The 20,594-nt window shown below is 39.9% G+C and overlaps 2 protein-coding genes across 2 annotated transcripts; both read right to left on the reverse strand.

The window, feature by feature from the left end:
• Positions 1-386: 386 nt before the first annotated feature.
• On the reverse strand, positions 387-5,423 carry LOC139952276 (epidermal retinol dehydrogenase 2-like). Its single transcript, XM_071951356.1, has 6 exons — positions 5,186-5,423; positions 4,510-4,758; positions 3,305-3,540; positions 2,487-2,731; positions 1,773-1,880; positions 387-1,303 (listed from the first exon to the last, which is right to left on the reverse strand). Exons 2-6 carry the CDS (start codon positions 4,727-4,729, stop codon positions 1,213-1,215), a joined length of 900 nt encoding a protein of 299 aa, XP_071807457.1. The 5' UTR covers positions 4,730-4,758; positions 5,186-5,423; the 3' UTR covers positions 387-1,212.
• A 1,226-nt stretch (positions 5,424-6,649) lies between these two features.
• Positions 6,650-10,712, reverse strand: LOC139952275 (epidermal retinol dehydrogenase 2-like). The gene is made up of 5 exons (XM_071951355.1): positions 10,493-10,712; positions 9,863-10,098; positions 8,593-8,837; positions 7,959-8,069; positions 6,650-7,079 (listed from the first exon to the last, which is right to left on the reverse strand). The coding sequence occupies exons 1-5, from the start codon at positions 10,710-10,712 to the stop codon at positions 6,986-6,988; spliced, it is 906 nt and encodes a 301-aa protein (XP_071807456.1). The 3' UTR covers positions 6,650-6,985.
• Positions 10,713-20,594: the final 9,882 nt, after the last annotated feature.

Here is a 20,594-nt window from a genome sequence, read left to right on the forward strand (position 1 = left end):
TTAAATTGAAGTTTTGATACAAACTCGGCGGATGATTGAATGCAAAACAAACAACATCATGAAAGTTGTTGTCCTGGCAGAGAAAATGTCGGTAAATCAGGCCAATACTTAAAGGAACACGTTGCCTTGGATCGGACGAGTTGGTCTATAAAAAGCGTTTGTAACCGTTTTTTCAAAATGCATATGGTTGGAAAGATGTTTTAAAAGTAGAATACAATGATCCACACAAATTTGCCACGAAATTGCGTGTTTTTCCATTTTATACTGTGCGAACTAACACGGTCGGCCATTTATGGGAGTCAAAAATTTGACTCCCATAAATGGCCGACCGTGTTAGTCGACGAGGTAAAAGGAAAACCGTGCAATTTCGAGGCATGTTTGTGTGGATCATTGTATTCTACTTTTACACAACTTTCTACTTATTTGCATTTTATAACAGACGGTTACAAACGCTTTTCAAAGACCAACTCGACCGATCCAAGGCAACGTGTTCCTTTAAAGGGTCTATGTAACTTTTGTAGGAAAAAAAAACATGATGTCCACAGATTAACACTAAACTTACACAGTTTGAAGAAAATGATAGTAGATAGCTTCCCTGAAAATATTATGTGCTGAGGTGCTTTAGTTTTGGGAAAATGAGTAAAACAATGTCATGAAAATAATTTTCATCTCATGAGACGAAAATTATTTTAATCATTTACAAACGTATTTTCATGACATTGTTTTACTCATTTCTCAAAAACTACAGCACCTCAGTAAGTAATATTTGAAAGGAAGCTTTACACTATCATTGTATTCAAACCCTATAAGTTTAATGTAAATCTGTGGACATTTTAAAAAGTACCCAAATCCATTAACTCTGTAAAATTTTCCCAAATATTTTTCTCCACGGCCAGAAACTTGGTTTTGTTTATGTATGTCGGTTGTAGCCTAAGTCTGAACTGACTGTATACAATCAATTGAACATGCACTCTTCAAAACTGTGGACCCGAACTAACTTTCTTGATCTTGATGTAACAATAATTGAACATCTAGCTCCTTTACATGAACAACACCCAATACAAAGGTCAGGTCCGGAGAGAGGAGCTCCTTAAGTTACCCTGACCTTCACACTACAGCCTAACAAATCAAGCCACTAAAATAAAAAATAAAAAATAAAAAACTTGTGTTATCAGACAAAATCCTCTCCCGGTTTCATGCGATCTTCTGTACTTAGTTGTCCTTTCTACCCATGAAAGTATCCATACTTGCACCCAATCCAGTTGCCTTTACTATCATCAGACCAACCTTCTCCGGAATCAAGCTGTTTATAACAAAGAAATTAATCGACATTGTTACAAGTGAAATCACCAAAACTATAGACGATGTGACCTATGTTTACATTAAAACCGCCCTCTGTTGACAAAACATTATCTACGTCATGTTTCACCGGGCAAAGAGTTGCGTGTCATAGTAAGATTGCGTACTTTTTCTAGCTGGCTGCCAAAACACAAAGGTTTTGCCCGGCGGTATGTGCGCGAGTCATATTATTGTTTTTCGTGTGACGTCAGAGGTCACATCGTCTTTATACAAAACAACAACAACAACAACAACAACGTCTGTAGGATTTGAGGCATTACGTAGGAGTAAATGAATTGCTTAACGACAACGTTGTTCTCAAGAAAATGATACTACAGATTTCGATTTATAATTACAAAATGTAGGCCTATAAACATCAATATTCATGCTATATATAATATATGTTATTATTATAAGTTCCGAAAGTTACTCACAATTTGAGAAGCAGAGTTATGAAAGAATGTCGGGGCACTAAGAGCATCTTCTCGTTGATGAGGAAGGCATCCATGATCTTGGAGACTACATACTCCGGAGTCAGAAAACTGTAACAACAACAAACTTGATGTATTTACTTTTTCATTTTTGCAGGGGTCGGGGAACTGAACTTGAACCAATTTCATATAGCTCCTTTTAAAATATGTGTTAGAACAATAAAAATCAGCCTATACTTATAGATGTTAAACGGTTTTTTTTTTAGCCAGTAACGTTTTCTGATAAGCATAATTAATTTGGTTGTGCGTAGCTATAGTTTTTAAAAGCTCTATGAAATTGGGCCCATAGAATTTAAAAACAGATAATTAAATAATAATAGTAATAATGTAAAGGTCAGGGTAATTTACATAATAACATTGCACAGCAAGTAATATTGCTAAGCAAAATAAGAGTGGTGCACCGATTACCAATGTTAGTTTTATGGCATCTTGGCTGCCAACCAGTTTAAAATATGCAAAATTTGTCTGGACTTAGCAAGTTTCATGATCAGGCTTGATGACACTTGCGCCTGATGCTCGCCGGATCAGAGATTTGCCAAAGGCCCGATAGTGTATTTAAGACATTTAGCTGTAAGCTAAGTAGCTCCCTTGGACGAAGCCCGAGCTTACTGATAGGGCCAGGGGGAAATGACGCGACATAATGGAGGACTAACTTACTCGAACTTTGCTCCCTTGAACATGCCGGTGCTGACTGGTCCTGGGCAAACCAGCAACATACCAATACCGTCATATCCTTCCAGTTGAAGCTCCAATCTCAGCGAAGAGTGTAGTCCTACGGCGCCGAACTTACTGGCACAATAATCCACCATGTAATTTACGGGGAACTGGCCGGCAAGGCTAGCTATGGTTATAATGTGGCCCTTATTTTTGGCTTTCATTGCGGGCAGAAACGACTTCAGCGTCTGTAGGAAGAAATAATATTATTCATTTTCAATCAATACCGACTCGGCAGGAGATTCTGTCCCCTGGATATTCTGTCCCTTCATACGGTGAATAGTGTCCAAACTTCTTCTGATAGCGCCCTCTTTTGAATCATCCTCCTTCCAATTATTTCCGGGATGGGGGACACGGAATCTCCGGCGGACAGATTTACATGGAAAACACCGGCCCGAAATAGATTCGAAGTGCTTTCTTCATTTGTTTTTCGTTGTTTTAGAATAAGGTACAGGCAAGGAACCTATATGACCAATCATAAATTATGAGTCTTTTGGCTTACCAGGTGAATCCATTGTGCGCATGCAGATAACTGATCTGTATTAAGACTGGATAGCGGATTGGCCTTTTTGTGTGCACAAGCCCTTGAATGCACATAGCGGGTATACAAAATAGTGATCAGTGACATTTATTATGCAGATACTTAGAACTATGTTAAGTTAACCTGGAAAGCCTGCTGCCACCTATCGTTCCAAAAACTCCAACCGGGAAACACTTGTCCATACAACAATGTAACTCTATATATTTGTTTATACACTCACCCAGAAGTGTGACGTCACATTGACATCCATCGTCTTGCGTATCATGTCATCTGAACAATCCATGAGCCGCTTGCCGGTCACAACACCGGCGTTATTGACCAGAACGGTGACGTCACCAACCTCCCGTTTGACCAACTCGACTGTTTCGTACACCTCTTCTGCATTGGTTACATCTACTTTGTAGGCGTGGACATTCCCATCAAATGCCTTAATCGTGCGCATGGTCTCCCGGTTGCCTTTGGGATGGTGGAAAGGTAAATACAAATTTTGAATTTTCATTTAACTTAAAGTAATAATATGTTTTGACGGTTTTCATTTCGTTTTGTACTTTTATAAGTTCTTGAAGCAAGTCAATTTATTTAACACAATCCACAGGGTTTTTTTTGTGCCAACGGTTGACGGACGCGTTTATGAAAACGAATGAGCTCAGGATGTGTGAGGGCAGCAGAATTATTATTACAAAATGAATCCAGCCCTGAGTAAGGCCGTGTCCGAAACGACGACTTCGGCTACAGCTACGTCTAGATCAGCGCGTCTACCAGTGTTGAAGAATAGGCAGACGCAGGCGATCTAGCCGTAGCTGTAGCCGAAGTCGCCGTTTCGGACACGGCCTTAGACACCCAGTTCAGAAAAACCCTTGTGATCTACACATGGGGTTAGGGTGAGGGTGGGTGTTTAAACCAATGATTTTGATTAGGCACTTTGGGGTGTAAAAACAGTGGTGTCAGAACAATGGTCAGGAAAAGACAGCAATGTTTCAATTTTCTTGTGACCTGAAATCGTGCGATGGAGATTTTGAAACGCTAGATGCCAGCAGACGAGGTAACGTCCATTGCTTACGCATTTCTCAGCTTGCGTTCCGAGAACAATGGATTTGCAAGTCTGCTGCCACACCTAGCGTCCTTAAAAGTCCCCAATTGGCTAACAAAATAGCCGGGCCACAAAGACAGTAATCTAATAAAGTGACTCTGAATGTCATTGATGCCTTTTATAGTACAGCTGCATTGGTATTAAATAAATTCGCACCAAACCACATACAAGTAAACTTGTTCAATCGCCTCCAAAGAAATAATTTGAAGTTTTGGCTAACAGGCCTGTGTTAAGGGGAGGGAGGTTTAGCATAAAGTCCCATTGAGAACAAGTGTTAAGTAATAGCGAACTCATATGGACGTAAAACAAAATGGCCGCCATCCTTAAAACCCTACCTGGCTCGTTGATATCCCATAACACCACCACGGCATTACGTTTAGCGAACTCGACCGCCATGAGGCGTCCCATGCCACTCCCAGCGCCGGTGATCAGCACGATCTCCCCGGTGATATCCTTGCGTTTCCTCCATCCCCACGGGATGCAGGCTCTCACAACAGCCTCCGTGCAGTACCAGAAGACGAGGAACAAAGCAGTGATGGCAGAGATAATACCCATTGTTGTACTTGAACTCTAGATAGTGGTCTCTACCAATGGCAAACAAAATACAGGATTGTACAAAAAGACGCAACATTTGCAGTGATTCGAAACAATGCAAAGGCCACACTCGAGGAGTCTTCAAAATACTATTGTCTACACCTTTAAACAGCATACTTCTCCTACAGACGAGCAGAGTGTACTGTTCGAAACGTCCAAACCAAACTGGCTCCTTGCAGAGCCAACACTCCCTCTATGCTCTACACCATGCAAAGCTTCAAGCATCATTTAGCATACCTCTAACTGCTATGATTTCAAAACAATTGGTTTTGATGTGGTTCTTCTTTGCGATCATCAATCCTTGTATACTAATTTGTATCCTCATCAACACTAGATTCTTCATACTTTAAATTCACGTACTAAATTTGTAAAATGATAAAATCAGAACATTCCGGTCCAAAACAAAACATTACTTACCTAAATAAAACGAAACCTGCAACCTTTCAAAACGGAAATTCATCGGTCTGGACGCTCTAGATGGGTAGTTACAAATGTACGACAGCTTTTTAACGGCCCGTAATGTACTAAAGCTTGACTTACCGTGTCGGGCTATACTAATATTCATTGACAATCTGCAATACCCACCACGCAAGAGTTTCAACGAGACATACAGTGTTGTACTTGAACTATGCACCCTTGTGGTTTCCACACCGTAACTGAATAATGTTTTTTGCACGGACACTCTACCAACTAATGACCTTTGCTTCATTTCTCACAATAGACTCTGAAATGAATAAAAATGGCGCACCTGTTTACAGTTTTGTGAATAATGTTATTTGTTTGACCCTAAGATCAATGTGTATTAATAAGCCCCTGTATTATACACTTTAGTTATCTGACTGTTCTACACAAACACAACAGAGTCAAGGCCACGTCTTCTTTAACCTCCACGGGACCTTTGTCAGACACTTTTGCTTGATTTACTAGTTTCCTTTAAGCATAGTCAACAACCTTGGAATAGACAACAGCTATGATTAAACATACATAATAAACTTTTCAAGCTAAACCTTCCGAGCTTAACCAAGAGCGGGTGTTTATTTTCACCATTTATTATTATAGTAAGCTCCAACAAAACCAATTAGTACAATAAACACTTCACTCGGCCTCTTAAAGGCAGTGGACACTATAAGTAATTACTCAAAATAGTTATTGGCATAAAACCTTATTTAGTAACGAGTAATGAAGAGAGGTTGATAGTATAAAACATTGTGAGAAACGGCTCCCTCCGAAGTGCCATAGTTTTCGAGAAAGAAGTAATTTTCCACGAATTTGATTTCGAGACCTCATATTATTTAGAACTTGAGGTCTCGAAATCAACCATCCAAACGCACACAACTTCGTGTGACAAGGGTTATTTTTCTTTCATTTGTATCTCGCAACTTCTATGACCGATTGAGCTCAAATTTTCACAGGTTTGTTATTTTATGCATACGTTGAGATACACCAACCGTGAAGGCTAGTCTTTGACAATTACCAATCGTGTCCACTGAACTTTAAATCAAATCATGCTGGTAGGAGTATAGCTATTGGTTTTTGTTACCAATGATATTACATAGCCCTTATGTATCTTCCACTGTGCTGTACGCAGATATAGTACAACACGAAAGTGAGAGCCCGCTGTCCCAGCTGTCCATTTCTCAAAAACTACTCAACACCAGTAATATCTTAAAGGAACACGTTGCCTTGGATCGGTCGAGTTGGTCTTTGAAAAGCGTTTGTAACCGTTTTTTATAAAATGCATATGGGTAGAAAGATGTTGTAAAAGTAGAATACAATGATCCACACATGCCTCGAAATTGCGTGGTTTTCCTTTTACCTCGTCGACTAACACGTCGGCCATTTATGGGGGTCAAAATATTGACTCCCATAAATGGCCGACCATGTTAGTTCGCACAGTAGAAGGAAAACCACGCAATTTCGAGGCAAACTTGTGTGGATCATTGTATTCTACTTTTAAGACATCTTTCCAACCATATGCATTTTATAAAAAACGGTTACAAACGCTTTTGTTTTGACCAACTCGTCCGATCCAAGGCAACGTGTTCCTTTAAGGGAAGCTTTGAATAAAAAAAAATACCACAGACTTGTAACCAAGCCTAGATCAACTCTGATCTAGAAATCATTCAGTTAAACAACAGGTAAATCGCTGCAAATAAGGAAATAAACATGAACTGTAGATCGAATCCTCCAGGGGTTTCGTATAAGTTCCTCTGTATTTTAGTTGTCCTTCTGTCTGCCGGTGAAATGTTCCATATTTGTATACATTCCAGGGGTACGCTGTATCATCAGACCAACCTTCTCAGGTATCAAGCTGGAAATTTGAATTCACAAGGGTCAAGGTTCATTTGATTTTCCAAAATATCAACAACTAAAATACATTATCACTCAAGAGCGATCAGTTTAAAGAATACACTACAGTAAATATATATCAAGATGAAAATAAATATGATATACGTCAGAGGGATCCGTTTTAGAAGCAGAGCTTATAGGCAATGGTCCCTAAAGACATGCATTTGCATTGAGACACATACTAATCGACCCTTTCCATGAAATATGCTAATCACATTCACGCATGCGTACAGAACCTGTTGGTTGGCAAACGCCATAGTGTTGTGCACTAAGCAGACGCGCAATTGCGTCTGCGTCACGCACCCATAAGCCGTGAACAAAACAGCGCGATGTTCCCTCATTTTGCCAACCAAAACGTTAGTGCGCACGCGCTATGTGCAATTTACATATTTCATGGGAAGGGTCTATTACACTTTGGTGAACCAAACGGTCCGTGGGCGAGGCGGGAGATAAAACAAAATTGTAAAAAAATATATCTCAATGCACATATAACAACCAAATAATTGAGCGCCTTCAAAATAGTATATAGCAAAGATCATGATCATGTAAAAGTCAAGGAAAGCTATTTGAATCGTCAAACTGATGCATTTTTTTGATTGCCTCAATCGAAGGCGATAATCTATGTATACGTGTACAGATTCCTGACAAAACATGAATCATTGGTCGTTGTTGTTTACAATGTATAAAATAACACGACCACTGAATAATTTGAGCGGATGTGCACAGCTTGGGCGTATAGTATAAAATCACATACTTTGAAACTATCCAATACAAAATAAAACACACCCAATGCAATACCTGCTTAAATTGAACAATATCATTACTTCCGAAAGTTACTCACAATTTCATAAGCAGTTTTCTGAAAGACTTTCCGGCTGGCAAGAAGAGCATTTTCTCGTTGATGAGGAAGGCATCCATGATCTTGGAGACTACATACTCCGGAGTCATGAAACTGCAACAACAGCAAAATAGACGAGCCAAATAAATGTTCTGAAAAATGTGTCTAGTAAACACAGTTCATCAGCCTTTGTGTGTCCAGAACTTTCATTTAAAACTGGCTTTTTGAACAAAAAACAACAACAAGCGATATTTGCTAAAAAATCATTTGATAATTAAGTACTTTGTTTAATCAATATAGATACGATATTGAGCGCGCATAAACATTATTTTATTTGTGTCATACAAAATTGATGTGATGCAATCCCATTTTCGCCACCAGTGCCGGCACGCTCTTTTCTGACTCCAGGTGTCACATTCTTTATGACTTGCCTTTATGCCCTAAATTTCGTCGCTCTTGGTCAGACACGGCTTTGGCTGTTTATCAGCTTCTACTGGGTGGCAGTAGACTAACAAGTTCAACAAAATCCATTGTTCTCGGCAGTGTGCGCATGCTCACACTACGTACACAACGGAAATGTACTTAGTAAGTCTGCTGCCACCTAGCGTTCCAAAGTCTCCTATTGTGTCTCACTTACATGCACTTGGCTCCCTCGAGCATACCGGTGCTGACTGGTCCCGGGCAAACCACCGTCATATCAATACCGTCATATCCTTCTAATAGAAGCTCCAATCTCAACGATGAATGTAGTCCTACGGCTCCAAACTTACTGGTGGAATAGTCTACCATGTAGTTGGCGGGGAAGTGGCCGGCCATGCTAGCTATGGTCAGAATGTGACCCTTATTTTGGACTTTCATTGCTGGCAGAAACGACTTTAACGTCTGTTAGATCAAGAATAAATATCATTTAACGAGTGTCCGAATATGTACATTTCGGTTTTCGATCCACAAATAAAAAAAGACTGAGCATGTTTAATGTCCCAATTGAAAAAAAGAAACACTTTTGCTGAAGACTACGTGTACGTGAACTTATAACAAATCAACTCGTTATAAAGCCGACATGGAAACAATAATTTCCTTTTTGAACCAGTGCCTGACATGCCAGAAATCAAGCCGGCTTTTGTAGGTCTAGCTGATTTTGCATCTGGTATCAGGTCAACCGAACAATGTGTTTGTTTGTGTTATCACTAATAAATGCATTTTACAAGTTATGTTTTTTGTGCTTTTTGTTCTTTCAGAACGAATTGGACAAACAGGAAAAATATATCAGGTTGTGGAAGGAGGCAACAACCCAGAGGCTCTCTGAACCCAATTGGATTGTACTTCTCCATACAATACCTCCACTAATGGGAGTTTTTTGGGGCGCTAGATAGCAGCAGACTTACCTTATCAGGTAAATAAATATTGTTCTCGACATATATGCGCATGTTCAGAACTACGTTAAATGATAGACCATTTCGCAAATTAATACCCATTGCTCAAGCGCTACATGTAGAATGAGATGCTGGTCTAAATTGAGATCAAACTTGATCGCTAGCTAGACCATCATGCACCTCATTCCATGCCTAACGTGCACGTACCGAGTTCGATAAGTTCGACCCCGGTCTCCCCCGATGCGTTCGAGTAGCTTTGACGTCATTCCAGGGGCTCACACAGGTCAGCCCCCCCCCCCCACTCCCATTGCCCTGCTTGTGGAGTGGGTCACTTGGGGGCTGGCCCCAGGTAAACGACGTCACTACGAGAGCGGTGAGTGATCGTTCGTTCTTGTCAGAGGCTCACCGAGTGAGCACCACGGGGAAGACCCAGGGAAGCTAATCGAACGCACCCATTATGTAAGATATGTCTGCTGCCACCTAGCGTTCCAAAGTATCCCATTATATTAAAGGTCCACTTGTTTCTATACTCACCCAGAAGTGTGACATCACATTGACATCCATCGTCCTACGTATCATGTCATCTGAACAATCCATGAAGCGCTTGCCGTTTAGCACACCGGCGTTGTTGACCAGAACGGTGACGTCACCAACCTCCCGGCTGACACTCTCGGCGGTTTCGTACACCTCTTCTGCATTGGTTACATCTACTTTGTAGGCGTGGACATTCCCATCAAATGCCTTAATCATGCGCATGGTTTCCCCATTGCCTTTGGGATGGAAAGGTATATATTGATTTTGTTTTTAAACCTTATTTCAAATCTCTTTAAAAAATGTGCATCATGTCAGAGTTCACAACCCTTGACAAATCTCCTGCTGGCATCTAATGAATCCTGTTTTGGTGTGGCAGACCTATGCATACCATCACGCTAGGTACCTGGGTTAAGTCACGTCTGTTTCTGGTTCCATTTGGTATTCCATTAAACATTTCTTATCTCACTGATGTCATTTAAACCAACAACATAAAATCCCGCATGTAACAGAAGTATAGCATGTTCAACTTCCGGCATGATTTAGGATGTTGTTGGTATTATAGCTAGTGTACATTTTAAAGTTTTCAAAACATTTGCAAAACAAAATGGCCGCCATCCTTATAACCCATACCTTGCTCGTTGATATCCCATAACACCACCACGGCATTACGTTTAGCGAACTCGACCGCCATGAGGCGTCCCATGCCACTCCCAGCGCCGGTGATCAGCACGATCTCCCCGGTGATATCCTTGCGTTTCCTCCATCCCCACGGGATACAGGCTCTCACAACAGCCTCCGTGCAGTACCAGAAGACGAAGAACAATGCAGTGATGGCGGAAATAATGCCCATTGTTGTACTTGGTTGTCCAACAAAATTATAGATACCAGCCAAAAAAAATGTTGAATAAAATCAAAGGACAAAAATATTGTAAAGACAAAACGGACAACTTGCAAGAATCGAAATGTGACTAAGACCAGTCACGATGGTTAAAATATGGCAGAGGGGTCTTCGACTACAGTGACACACCTCAGCCTGAAATATTTCTGTAGAGGCTAATGACTTATTCTGTAACAATGTAATCTGTTTGATTATTATTGAGGTTTTTATCTGTAATATTAATGACATTGTTTGCACGAATCAAGGACATCATTATTCACACAAATTCGGGCAACTGAGTATACTGGAGTTTCTTTTCAGAAACTCCAATAACAAAATCATTAGGCCCCTTTGAACAGAAGAAAACAAAAATTGAAAAATGTTTAAACTAACAGGCGGCATTTAGTTTATAGGACTTCAATTTCAAAATTATACAGCTAAAAACATCCCAAACTAAAACTCACTTTTTGAGTTCAATCGCCAATGTTCATATGAACGTACTGATTATTAGTTTCAAAGGTTACAATGATAAAACTTTTGACGACCTTTGCAACATGCTCTTGATTGGGGCTTTCAAGTGGGTTAAAAAAACATTGCGTATTTTCATGCCCGCATTTATGGATTTCATTGGATAAACGTGTAATGACGTAAACCATGTGTTTTGATTGGTCCAGGTGTTTTTTTGGCAGCTGTACTTTCGGTCATTTGCACCAATACTTGTTTTAATTAGTGTACACGTACGATTTGAAAGCGTAATCCCATTTACATTTGAAAAGAATGTAGGTGAAAGGTGATTATGGACGGGGAATGACGTAGCACAAGGCAGATCTCTCTTGCGTAAATTACGAGCCCCGCCGTCAGATGTTCAGGGTAGACACCAGTACCCCACGTGTTCCCCTGTGCTATCCGTAAATAAGTGCACAAGTCCGTATTTGCTTTACTGAGGTTAGACTCCACGTGGTTTTCATATTTAGTTGCAAAATGACTCTGAAATTGATTACTGTTAATTTTGATAAGTTGAAAGTTAGACATTAGACTCTAATAATATAGTCATCCCCCAAAAATAGGTCGAAAGGTGGGTCTCTTTCTATCGTTAGGTTTCTGGTGTCAGATGTTCACATTCTACTACCCGCCTAGACTGGGCCCCTGTCTTTATCCGCAAGGATAAATTACTTCAGACGTTCACATGCTACTATATCACCCGCTGAACCCGGCCTAGTTAAGTCGCCGGTAGAGGGCGCTAATTATCGACAGACTCGGAGGGTTGCGTGAACCCTAGGCACACACTGACGTATAAATAATATAGGGAGAAAACAGAGCGGCGGCCTTACGACAATTTAGTTTAAAGGAACACGTTGCCTTGGATCGGTCGAGTTGGTCTCTGAAAAGCATTTGTAACCGTTTTTTTAATAAAATGCATATGGGTAGAAAGATGTTTTAAAAGTAGAATACAATGATCCACACAAACATGCCTCGAAATTGTACGGTTTTCCTTTTACCTCGTAGACTAACACGGTCGGCCATATTTTATGGGAGTCAAATTTTTGACTCCCATAAATGGCCGACCGTGTTAGTTCGCACAGTAGAAGGAAAACCACGCAATTTCGAGGCACACTTTGTGTGGATCATTGTATTCTACTTTTAAAACATCTTTCCAACCATATGCATTTTATAAAAAAAGTTATTTGAAACGCTTTTTATACTGCCAACTCGTCCGATCCAAGGCAACGTGTTCCTTTAATGGCCAAATGTTCAGCAATATTCTGTAAAACGGCCTAATCACAGACAGGTAAAATTGCAGTGTTCCATAGAAATCTGTCCCCGATTTTGATTCAAAAGAGGGCGCCATCAGAATAGTTCGTACCACTATGGTGGGGGGGGGGGGGCTCCAACATCTCCAGAAGGACAGAATCTCCTGCCATATCTGGGCCCACTGTATGTTACGTTGTCATAGTAACCATCCTATTGGGTCTATCAAAGCCAATAAATTAGCCCACAAAATACGACCAGTAAAAATGAAACATAATTACAGTAATTGCCAACTTTAATGTCTAATTACAGATTCGGGGTACGGGAACAGAATAATGATGTTGTCGCATACTGCAGCATATACAACATACCACATGTATTGAAGGCAGGTCGCTTTCCGTTATGATTAATCACATTTCTTTGTTTGATACTAATTTGTCAAGCCGTATGTAGTAAGCTCTATAGTGGTCTATCTTTATCGAGATGAAACCAAATTAAAGGGGCAGTGTTTTTGTTGGACTGAATTGTTGATGGCTGTAGTAGAATAGGAATATCAATCAATGCTTCGTAATTTGACAGGGCAAGGGCACCAATGCATTTTCTCCTGGGTAAAGGGCATCCTATCCTGAAATGTTTAATTTCTACTGGAGCATTTCAAGGCGGCATGAAGGCAAGCACATTTTGTTTTCTTTTTTTCTACGTGACGTATCATGAAACCTTGAACACATTTTTTTTTTACCAGGGAGTGCAAACTCTAAAGGCTCCGGTTCAAAATTGACCCGAATTTCGGCTTTCGTGGGGTCCTGATCGATTTCTGGATCAGTGTGACCAGTAATCATGTCAAAAGGACACAACAATGGGTCAAACTAGTGCAGAATCAGAGTAGAAAACCATTTTTTGTTTAAATGTTTTTTTTTAAACAGATTTCCCGATTAGTCTGACCCAGTTATTGGTCAGGCCCCTGGGACCCGTAATCCGGGCCAACCATTATGGTGAACAGGGAACCAGGTAAAAACAAGGTGTTACATATTATAATCATTAATTTATTTATTTCGATCTTCGCTAAGCGTGTTGCCAAAGACCGATGGATGCCTGCTAATCCATTTGTGTCCAGCAGCAGAGCACGAAACGTCACTCGTGGAAAGTCTATACCCAAAGTTGATTTCGCAAACGCATTCTTTAATCAAAACTTCCCTTAAAATTGAGCAGCGCATTTTTTAGGCCCTTTTCAAATAAACAACCAGTCGTTAGGCTCTCCATCAAATCCTCCCCAATACAAAAGGAACACTAACCAGATATCAACACGTGGTCTTTTTTATGCGGGGAGATTGAAAGAGGTTCATTATTTTTGACGAGAGGTATATAATTTATACATCACTCAGGAATGCAATCAAGGAAAGGGAAATAAATGAATTGATGCCTGTGGACTTTGCAATCCTGTCAAGGGATCTATTGAAGTAGGAGACAAATCGTCATCTGTGGGGAATCTTGACTTCACTTGATGAAGCTGTACCTGTACTTAAAGACCGAGGAAGATGAGAGAGCAGCAGGATGAAGTAAGAAATACCGAGGGTGTCATCATCATCATCACCCCCATCAGTCATCGCCGACGCCACGCTCTGCAAACCGAGAACGCATCCGTGATGATGGAGTAACTTTTGATGAAAAATGTTAGCGTTTGAAACTCGCCCTATCATCATGCCTCGATGCGGGGGTGAAAACTCGCCAGATGAAAGTAACAGCATAAATCAGAGAGGTGACTTAGAACCATTAAAGAAGTGTTTCCATAGTTCCCACATGGTAGAGAAATAAACATGGAGCAGGGTCCGTGGCGATACATGTAAACATACATCAGACGGAATATCACCACAAGTGAATTCGACTTTGTAACTGGATTGTCTCAGACGCTGTAGTATGGGGGTGCTTTCAGCAACCCATCAGCTTCACAGGGGAACACTGGTCCAGGAATCATGACCACCGAGAAGATTCACCCTCAAAACACTAACAAGTTTGAAATCACCATCGAGACACCTCGAGAGGAGACTAGCAGGGTAACGTCTCAGCATTCAACAGCATGTGACAATCTCAGCGTGGAAGATGATACAAGACAGAACAAGACGCCTGACAAGGCTAGAGTGGAGAAGCCTAAGACTAGATCCAGGAGGCACTCCATCAAATGGGAGCAGAAAAGAAGTGGATCCCAACTGGATCATCGAGGGAAGACTTTATCGCTGAGTAGATCCAGATTAGCAGTAAATGATGCTCATCGCTTCATCAGATCAATAAAGGTAAATCTCATAGGAGATTAGCTTAATCTCAAATCGTCTCTCCTTCTCTCAATGGCTGCGTGTACAACTTTCTCCCATATTATGCCGCGAAAAAGGTGCATCCTATGGTCAGTGCAAGACCATAACAAGTTTCAACTTAAAACCTTTGGATAATAATTTATTGCTTCTGTTCTATATTCCCAACATAAACAATCTTGTCGTATACGGAGAGCTGTAAAATACGGCATGATGGGAACATAACGGTATAATATCAACGAACGCCCTATATACGTGTCGACCCCCCCCCCCCCCCCCTGCCACCCGAGTGCATTTTATTTCCAATTGCTTTCAACCAGAAAAAGGCAAGTGATTTAAAGGGATGTTTTTGTATCCAGGAATGGTTAAGGATAACAAACACAATTTTTAAGTTTTAGTTCTGAAAGCTAATAGATCAGGAAGTTTGTGGTTTGTTTTTTTCTAAACTGTGAAAACAAAATGCGTGAGCAATTGTTTTGTAACTGCATTTTAGAAGTGTTTTTAGGTTATTTCGAGAGGCTCTTTCATAAAGCAACCTAACCATGTGCAAGATGAGCTGCCACAAGACTCTTTCGAGCTGTTACAAAATGGTTGACGAAAGCAACAACTGAAGTTTCAAACGTCAGCCATTGTGTTGTGCCTCATACACATTATAAACCCATGCATTGTCAACTGTGCATAAACATTTAATTAAATAGTAGACATTAATTTATTAATGCAAGACACTGGTCTAGAATTGCAGGGGTCATGGGTTCGAACCCCACCGCCTGAGTTACATGCCTGTGATTTTTATTCCAGAGTTCGGGAAAGTTTTGAGTTCACAATTGCAACATCACACTTCGGTCTATATGGGTAAAATCAAAATTAATATGCATACAACTTATTTGTTTACATTTTCCACAGTCAAGTTAATTTGCGATTTCCGACAGAGGCATGGTTACCTCAGTTATGGATGTACATTCACTCTCGTCTTTACCCGTCGTGCACCACGTTGCTGACGTATTTCCGCAAGGCATGGCAAGTTATGGTTTGGTCAAAGTGTGAAATATGTAACGTATTCAAAGAGTTGATGGATCGCAACATCCGACTTCGTTATTAAGTTATTTGGAAATTTAGGATAATATCATACATCAGTTATTTTTATGTGTTGATGGGAGATAGCTTTTCGATCGCATGGCAAGCAGTCCTTCAGTTTGAGAGACAACTTTGCATTAGTGAAACAAATTTGACTCCAGATATTTTTTCACAACTTTTTTACAAATTATAACCAATTAGTATACGACAGACAGGTATTGTCTTTGATAATACAAGTATGGAAACTGGCTCATAGTCAGAGAATGAGACAGATGTTTGGCTATATAGCCATAGCAGATATGTCCTTTGAAAAGATATTGGTTAACAAGCAATGGTAGCCATGTTTGCATTTTAGAAAATTGCTAGTTATATATTCTACCTAGGTTTTTATTCGTTTCAAAATTCAAATCTGTGATGGCCCTAGCCATTTCTTAGCATGTTTCCGATTGTGTGTGTCAAATTATGTGGCAATGATGCTTGTAATCAAAATGTACTCACCCAACTGTTCCTCTCTGCCCCACTTTATTACATATGCCACCCTTTAAAACGGTTTAAATTGATCAGATCAACACAACATTAAAAATGTAATCAAAATAAGACCTTCCAGAAATAAAGTTCACACCTCCCATTAGCCTTGCGTTCAAGTCGCAACAAGGGGGAATTAGTGTGAACTTGCTGCGCTCACTCGACCTTGGGTGTATAGCCTCTACCTCAAGTAATGACATAGAAACACCCTGACACTTATAATCATATTATTACTTGCGTCCGGATGCGAGTTTCCATGTTTATGGGAGTGATTGGCATTTAGCTGTAATGAGATACATTTTCTATGCAACAGAGGTACTCTTCAAGGAAAGAGATGATGTACATCATTGTCACTATCATAATCACACTGTGTGCATGGTTAGACTGCATGGCTTGCGATCACAGGGTTGTGGGTTCATATCCTACCAAGCTAACAGCTGATTTCCAGTGACTAGAATAAGTGTTGTTGTTGTCTAGTTACTGAATCACACTTTCTTGATTTGTGCAACTCATATTAGGAACTCCATATAGGGAGAGATAGGCTGTTGCAAGCTTGGTATATCACATTGTTGGAGTGTGCCGAGTTCGAAGAAGATCGCCTTAACAAACAAACAAACCCATTTGTATGTATTCCCCTTTTAAATAATGGTCATTGCCCACAACGCACCCAAAAGCCGATTAATATTAATTAACCAACAAACTGGTTGATGACGCGAAGACTAGGTGTCATAATAGAGGGCGCCCTTTGTTTTCGTTTCCGAATTAAGATGGCTATGACTTTAATAACGAACTATAATATCACAGACAAGGTTGTTTTGGTTTACTATGATTATTCTGCAATGATGATCTCTCACGAAAGTATTATTATTATTGGCAATAGCCTGATGAATATTTGACGTTACACTTCCAGGCTTGTGAACTAAGAATAAAGACAGGGGACCAAGCTTATCAAATAATGACAAAAATGAGTCAAGTAAAACGCACACATCCGATTTTAATTAATAACGGAGTATGGATTAAATACAAGTCTACACTAGGAATACCACTGCTTGAGTTATAACCACAGAGGAATGGAACACTCACGTATACTTCACCTGTGTATGCACAGAACTTGGGACTGATTGTAACGAGTTCATTCGAAATTAATAAATCCATTTGTTATTTATTGTGTATATGGGCTGTTTTCCCGGTTTAAAACTCGGTGCTGGCTAGCTTATATAATACTGTCCAGTGTTAGTACCCGAAACCAACCCAACGTGTCCGAAAGGTATTTGCCAGAGATTATTAAATAATAATGTTGTGAAAATAAAAATGTATTAGCCATTTCACATTGTTTTGGGTTATTTAACTTGTCAAACTTCACCGTGAAAGACAATGCAGTGTAAAGGGACACACCGGCTCACCGTTTACGCAATTTAGGGGTGTAGAAAATTGACACTGATAGTGTGTCTCAGTGACATGTGTGACAAATTTACAAGTGTGACAAATTGACACTGTTGGTGTCATGCGCCACCAATAGAAATTGATTGATTGGTCAATGGCTGGAATTTATAAGTAAATATTGGTGTTTCACCTCTTGAGTATGCTCACAAACTTATAACAATGCTTAAAGGAAAGACTCTGAGTTTCTTTTCGCCGAAGACATTATTTTTGAGCATCCTTCGAACCTATCTCGTCTGAAATGCCCCCCCCCCCCCCCTGATTAGAAATCAATAAAAAGTATGTCAACAAATGCGAGTCGACAGTTTCCGGGTCAGTCTAACCCAGATATGGGTCAGGTTCAACCTCGTTCCCAAGGGGTGATCGATCTCGTCGCGCAATGTATCCCCTAGAATGCTTTACTCGCCAATAACGAGAGGTATCGATGCGGCGCGCTGCCAATGGTAACGAAGTTGTGGGTCAGGGTCAAATTTCATAAAGCTGTTAAACAGAAACTTGACAAATTCCATTTGATAAGCAAACATTGAGTGGAGCACAAGCCACAAATACAAACTTTTGGCTGGTAACCTGTGTCTGCTAAGCAATACTTATCTGTGCTTAGCAGTTTTTGTGCTTACATAAAGGCTTTATGAAGTTGGGCCCATGTTATGACCGGGACCCAGAATCAGGGTCAATTCTGACCCAGATTGGTTTAGAGTGCAGACATTGCACGTAACATTGCTTGATTAAGTTATCAAAACAACCCCTGCCACAGTAGGTGGCTACAATAGGTCCATAAAAATGTCACTTTATGGCCCCCCAACAGAGTGATTTATGATTAAAATTTACAGAGACGTAGTAATTATTATAAAATCACTAAGGACGTTCTGCCCCAACGCGATCATAAATTTAACAAGGTCGTTGTTATTGCCGTCTGTAGCGTTCGAAACAAGTCTACGTTGGTTGGTGACATTGAATTATTAATAAAACAATACAAGTAAAAACCTTATGTCAAGTCATGTGACGACCAAAATGTGCAATAGACCTTTCTATCGCAACGTCACAGTCCGAGGTTTTGCCAACCGAACCATAAATGTGAAACAAAATCAGATGGTCAAATTCCATGATTTTAATATCAAAGGCAACATCCCTCGAAATACTTTGCAAATATCTGCCCACTATACTGCTGAAAAAGAAGAAAAAAAACGACGAGCATACCTATAAACATACGTAATTGAACATGCCATACAACTTGTTTGTTACACATAAACATTGGATTTTTATATTATTCCCAATGCCTTCTCTGGTTTCAAATAAAACCCACCGAGAAAAATCAATCCAGTTAGGTGATCACTAACAGTAAAACAATTTGAAAAACAATTTAAGTTTCGCCAGGGATTTTGTTGCACGTTCCTATAGTTTTGTGTATGGCAATAATATTGCGAAATAAATCACTGTGGTTGTTCACAGTTTTCCAGTGCCATTTCCTAGAATTTTATATCATTATGGATTGTGTAATATCATTGCTCCACAGGAACTCGGCAGAACTTTATAACTAGGTGAGCTTTATGATTGAAAGCTAATCAAATTTCCACGAAATAATCAGATTATATTTAATGGTGTCCATAAAGCCTAATTTTGCAAGATTGAAAATAAAGTATATACATTATGTCCACTACTCTTCATATGGGTACATATTTCCTTGAAATATTTTTGCCTTAAAATTAGGTGTATTGTTTTTCATTTGAAATGAGCTAAAATTTTCACAGGTTTGTTGAGATACAGCAAGCGAGAAGACTTTTCTTCGACAAACCAGTAGTGTCCAGTGTTTTAAATAAACTTTCACACTTTCACAGGGGGGGCTGGTTTATTTCTTCATTTTTTGTTTATGTTTGGTCAGAATAACAGTCTCCTAATGAGACTTTAGAGCAGACTCAACGGGTAAATTTCTGAGCGCGCACACAATCATGAATGAGATGCATGCTGGTGGTCTAGCTAGGGATCAAACGTGAGCGCTAGCTAGACCAGCATGCACCTTATTCAACGCATTCAGCGCGCGTGTGCTGCTGCCACCTAGCGTCAAAAAGTGCCAATACAGATGGCAATGAAACTTGATACCATTTTTACCAAGCAAATGGTCTGCTGAGAATTACTTATTGATTTGGCAAACATTAATATATAGGCCATAAACTGTAATCGGATGTATGCAATTATATTGCAGTGAGTGGGGTTCATCTTACAGCTGGCGAATTAATTGGGTTATGGGTACGACTCAATGAAAAAAAATTGCAATTTCTTTGAAAACTTTTTGTTGAATTCAGCACCCTGCTTCTTTGATGAATTGAAGGCGTATGGTGATTATTATTCGATTGGATTTTTCAGTATAGGTCTACTTGCTATCAATAGGTCGAAAGATGATATAATATGTTCATAGAAAATGTTCATAAATACAAAACTTACAAAAGTTGCATTCGCAGCCTTCGCCCCTACCTCACCCAGCCCCCACCCCCTCAAATGTACTTTTTAATATTCTATGAAGCCAAAACACATCCAATTGTTCATGAATAATTTCTGTCACTCGATAATTATCGGTTGTCATTTCACAAAGCCTCTTCAGCTATTTCAGGAGTGGATAATAAAGTCTTTTTTTTTTTAGTAAAAGGAAAAAAAAAACCTAAAGGGTTAATAGTTCTAACCACATTACACTTGACTGCTCTGGAACAACCCCACAGACTACCACCACACATTGTATTCATTCCTACGTAGACCACACGCGGACTAGACT

This window comes from Asterias amurensis, chromosome 20 (assembly GCF_032118995.1).
Source record: "Asterias amurensis chromosome 20, ASM3211899v1".
NCBI lineage: Eukaryota > Metazoa > Echinodermata > Asteroidea > Forcipulatida > Asteriidae > Asterias > Asterias amurensis.

Coding starts and splice junctions, on each gene's coding strand:
- LOC139952276 (XM_071951356.1), bottom strand. CDS start 4,729: ATGGGTATTATCTCTGCCATCACTGCTTTGTTCCTCGTCTTCTGGTAC. Junction 2,732..3,304: donor ATGTGACGTCACACTTCTGG/GTGAGTGTATAA, acceptor TTCTTCCTACAG/ACGCTGAAGTCGTTTCTGCC. Junction 1,881..2,486: donor TTCAAGGGAGCAAAGTTCGA/GTAAGTTAGTCC, acceptor TTGTTGTTACAG/TTTTCTGACTCCGGAGTATG.
- LOC139952275 (XM_071951355.1), bottom strand. CDS start 10,712: ATGGGCATTATTTCCGCCATCACTGCATTGTTCTTCGTCTTCTGGTAC. Junction 8,838..9,862: donor ATGTGATGTCACACTTCTGG/GTGAGTATAGAA, acceptor TTGATCTAACAG/ACGTTAAAGTCGTTTCTGCC. Junction 7,080..7,958: donor AGAAAACTGCTTATGAAATT/GTGAGTAACTTT, acceptor TCAAATTTCCAG/CTTGATACCTGAGAAGGTTG.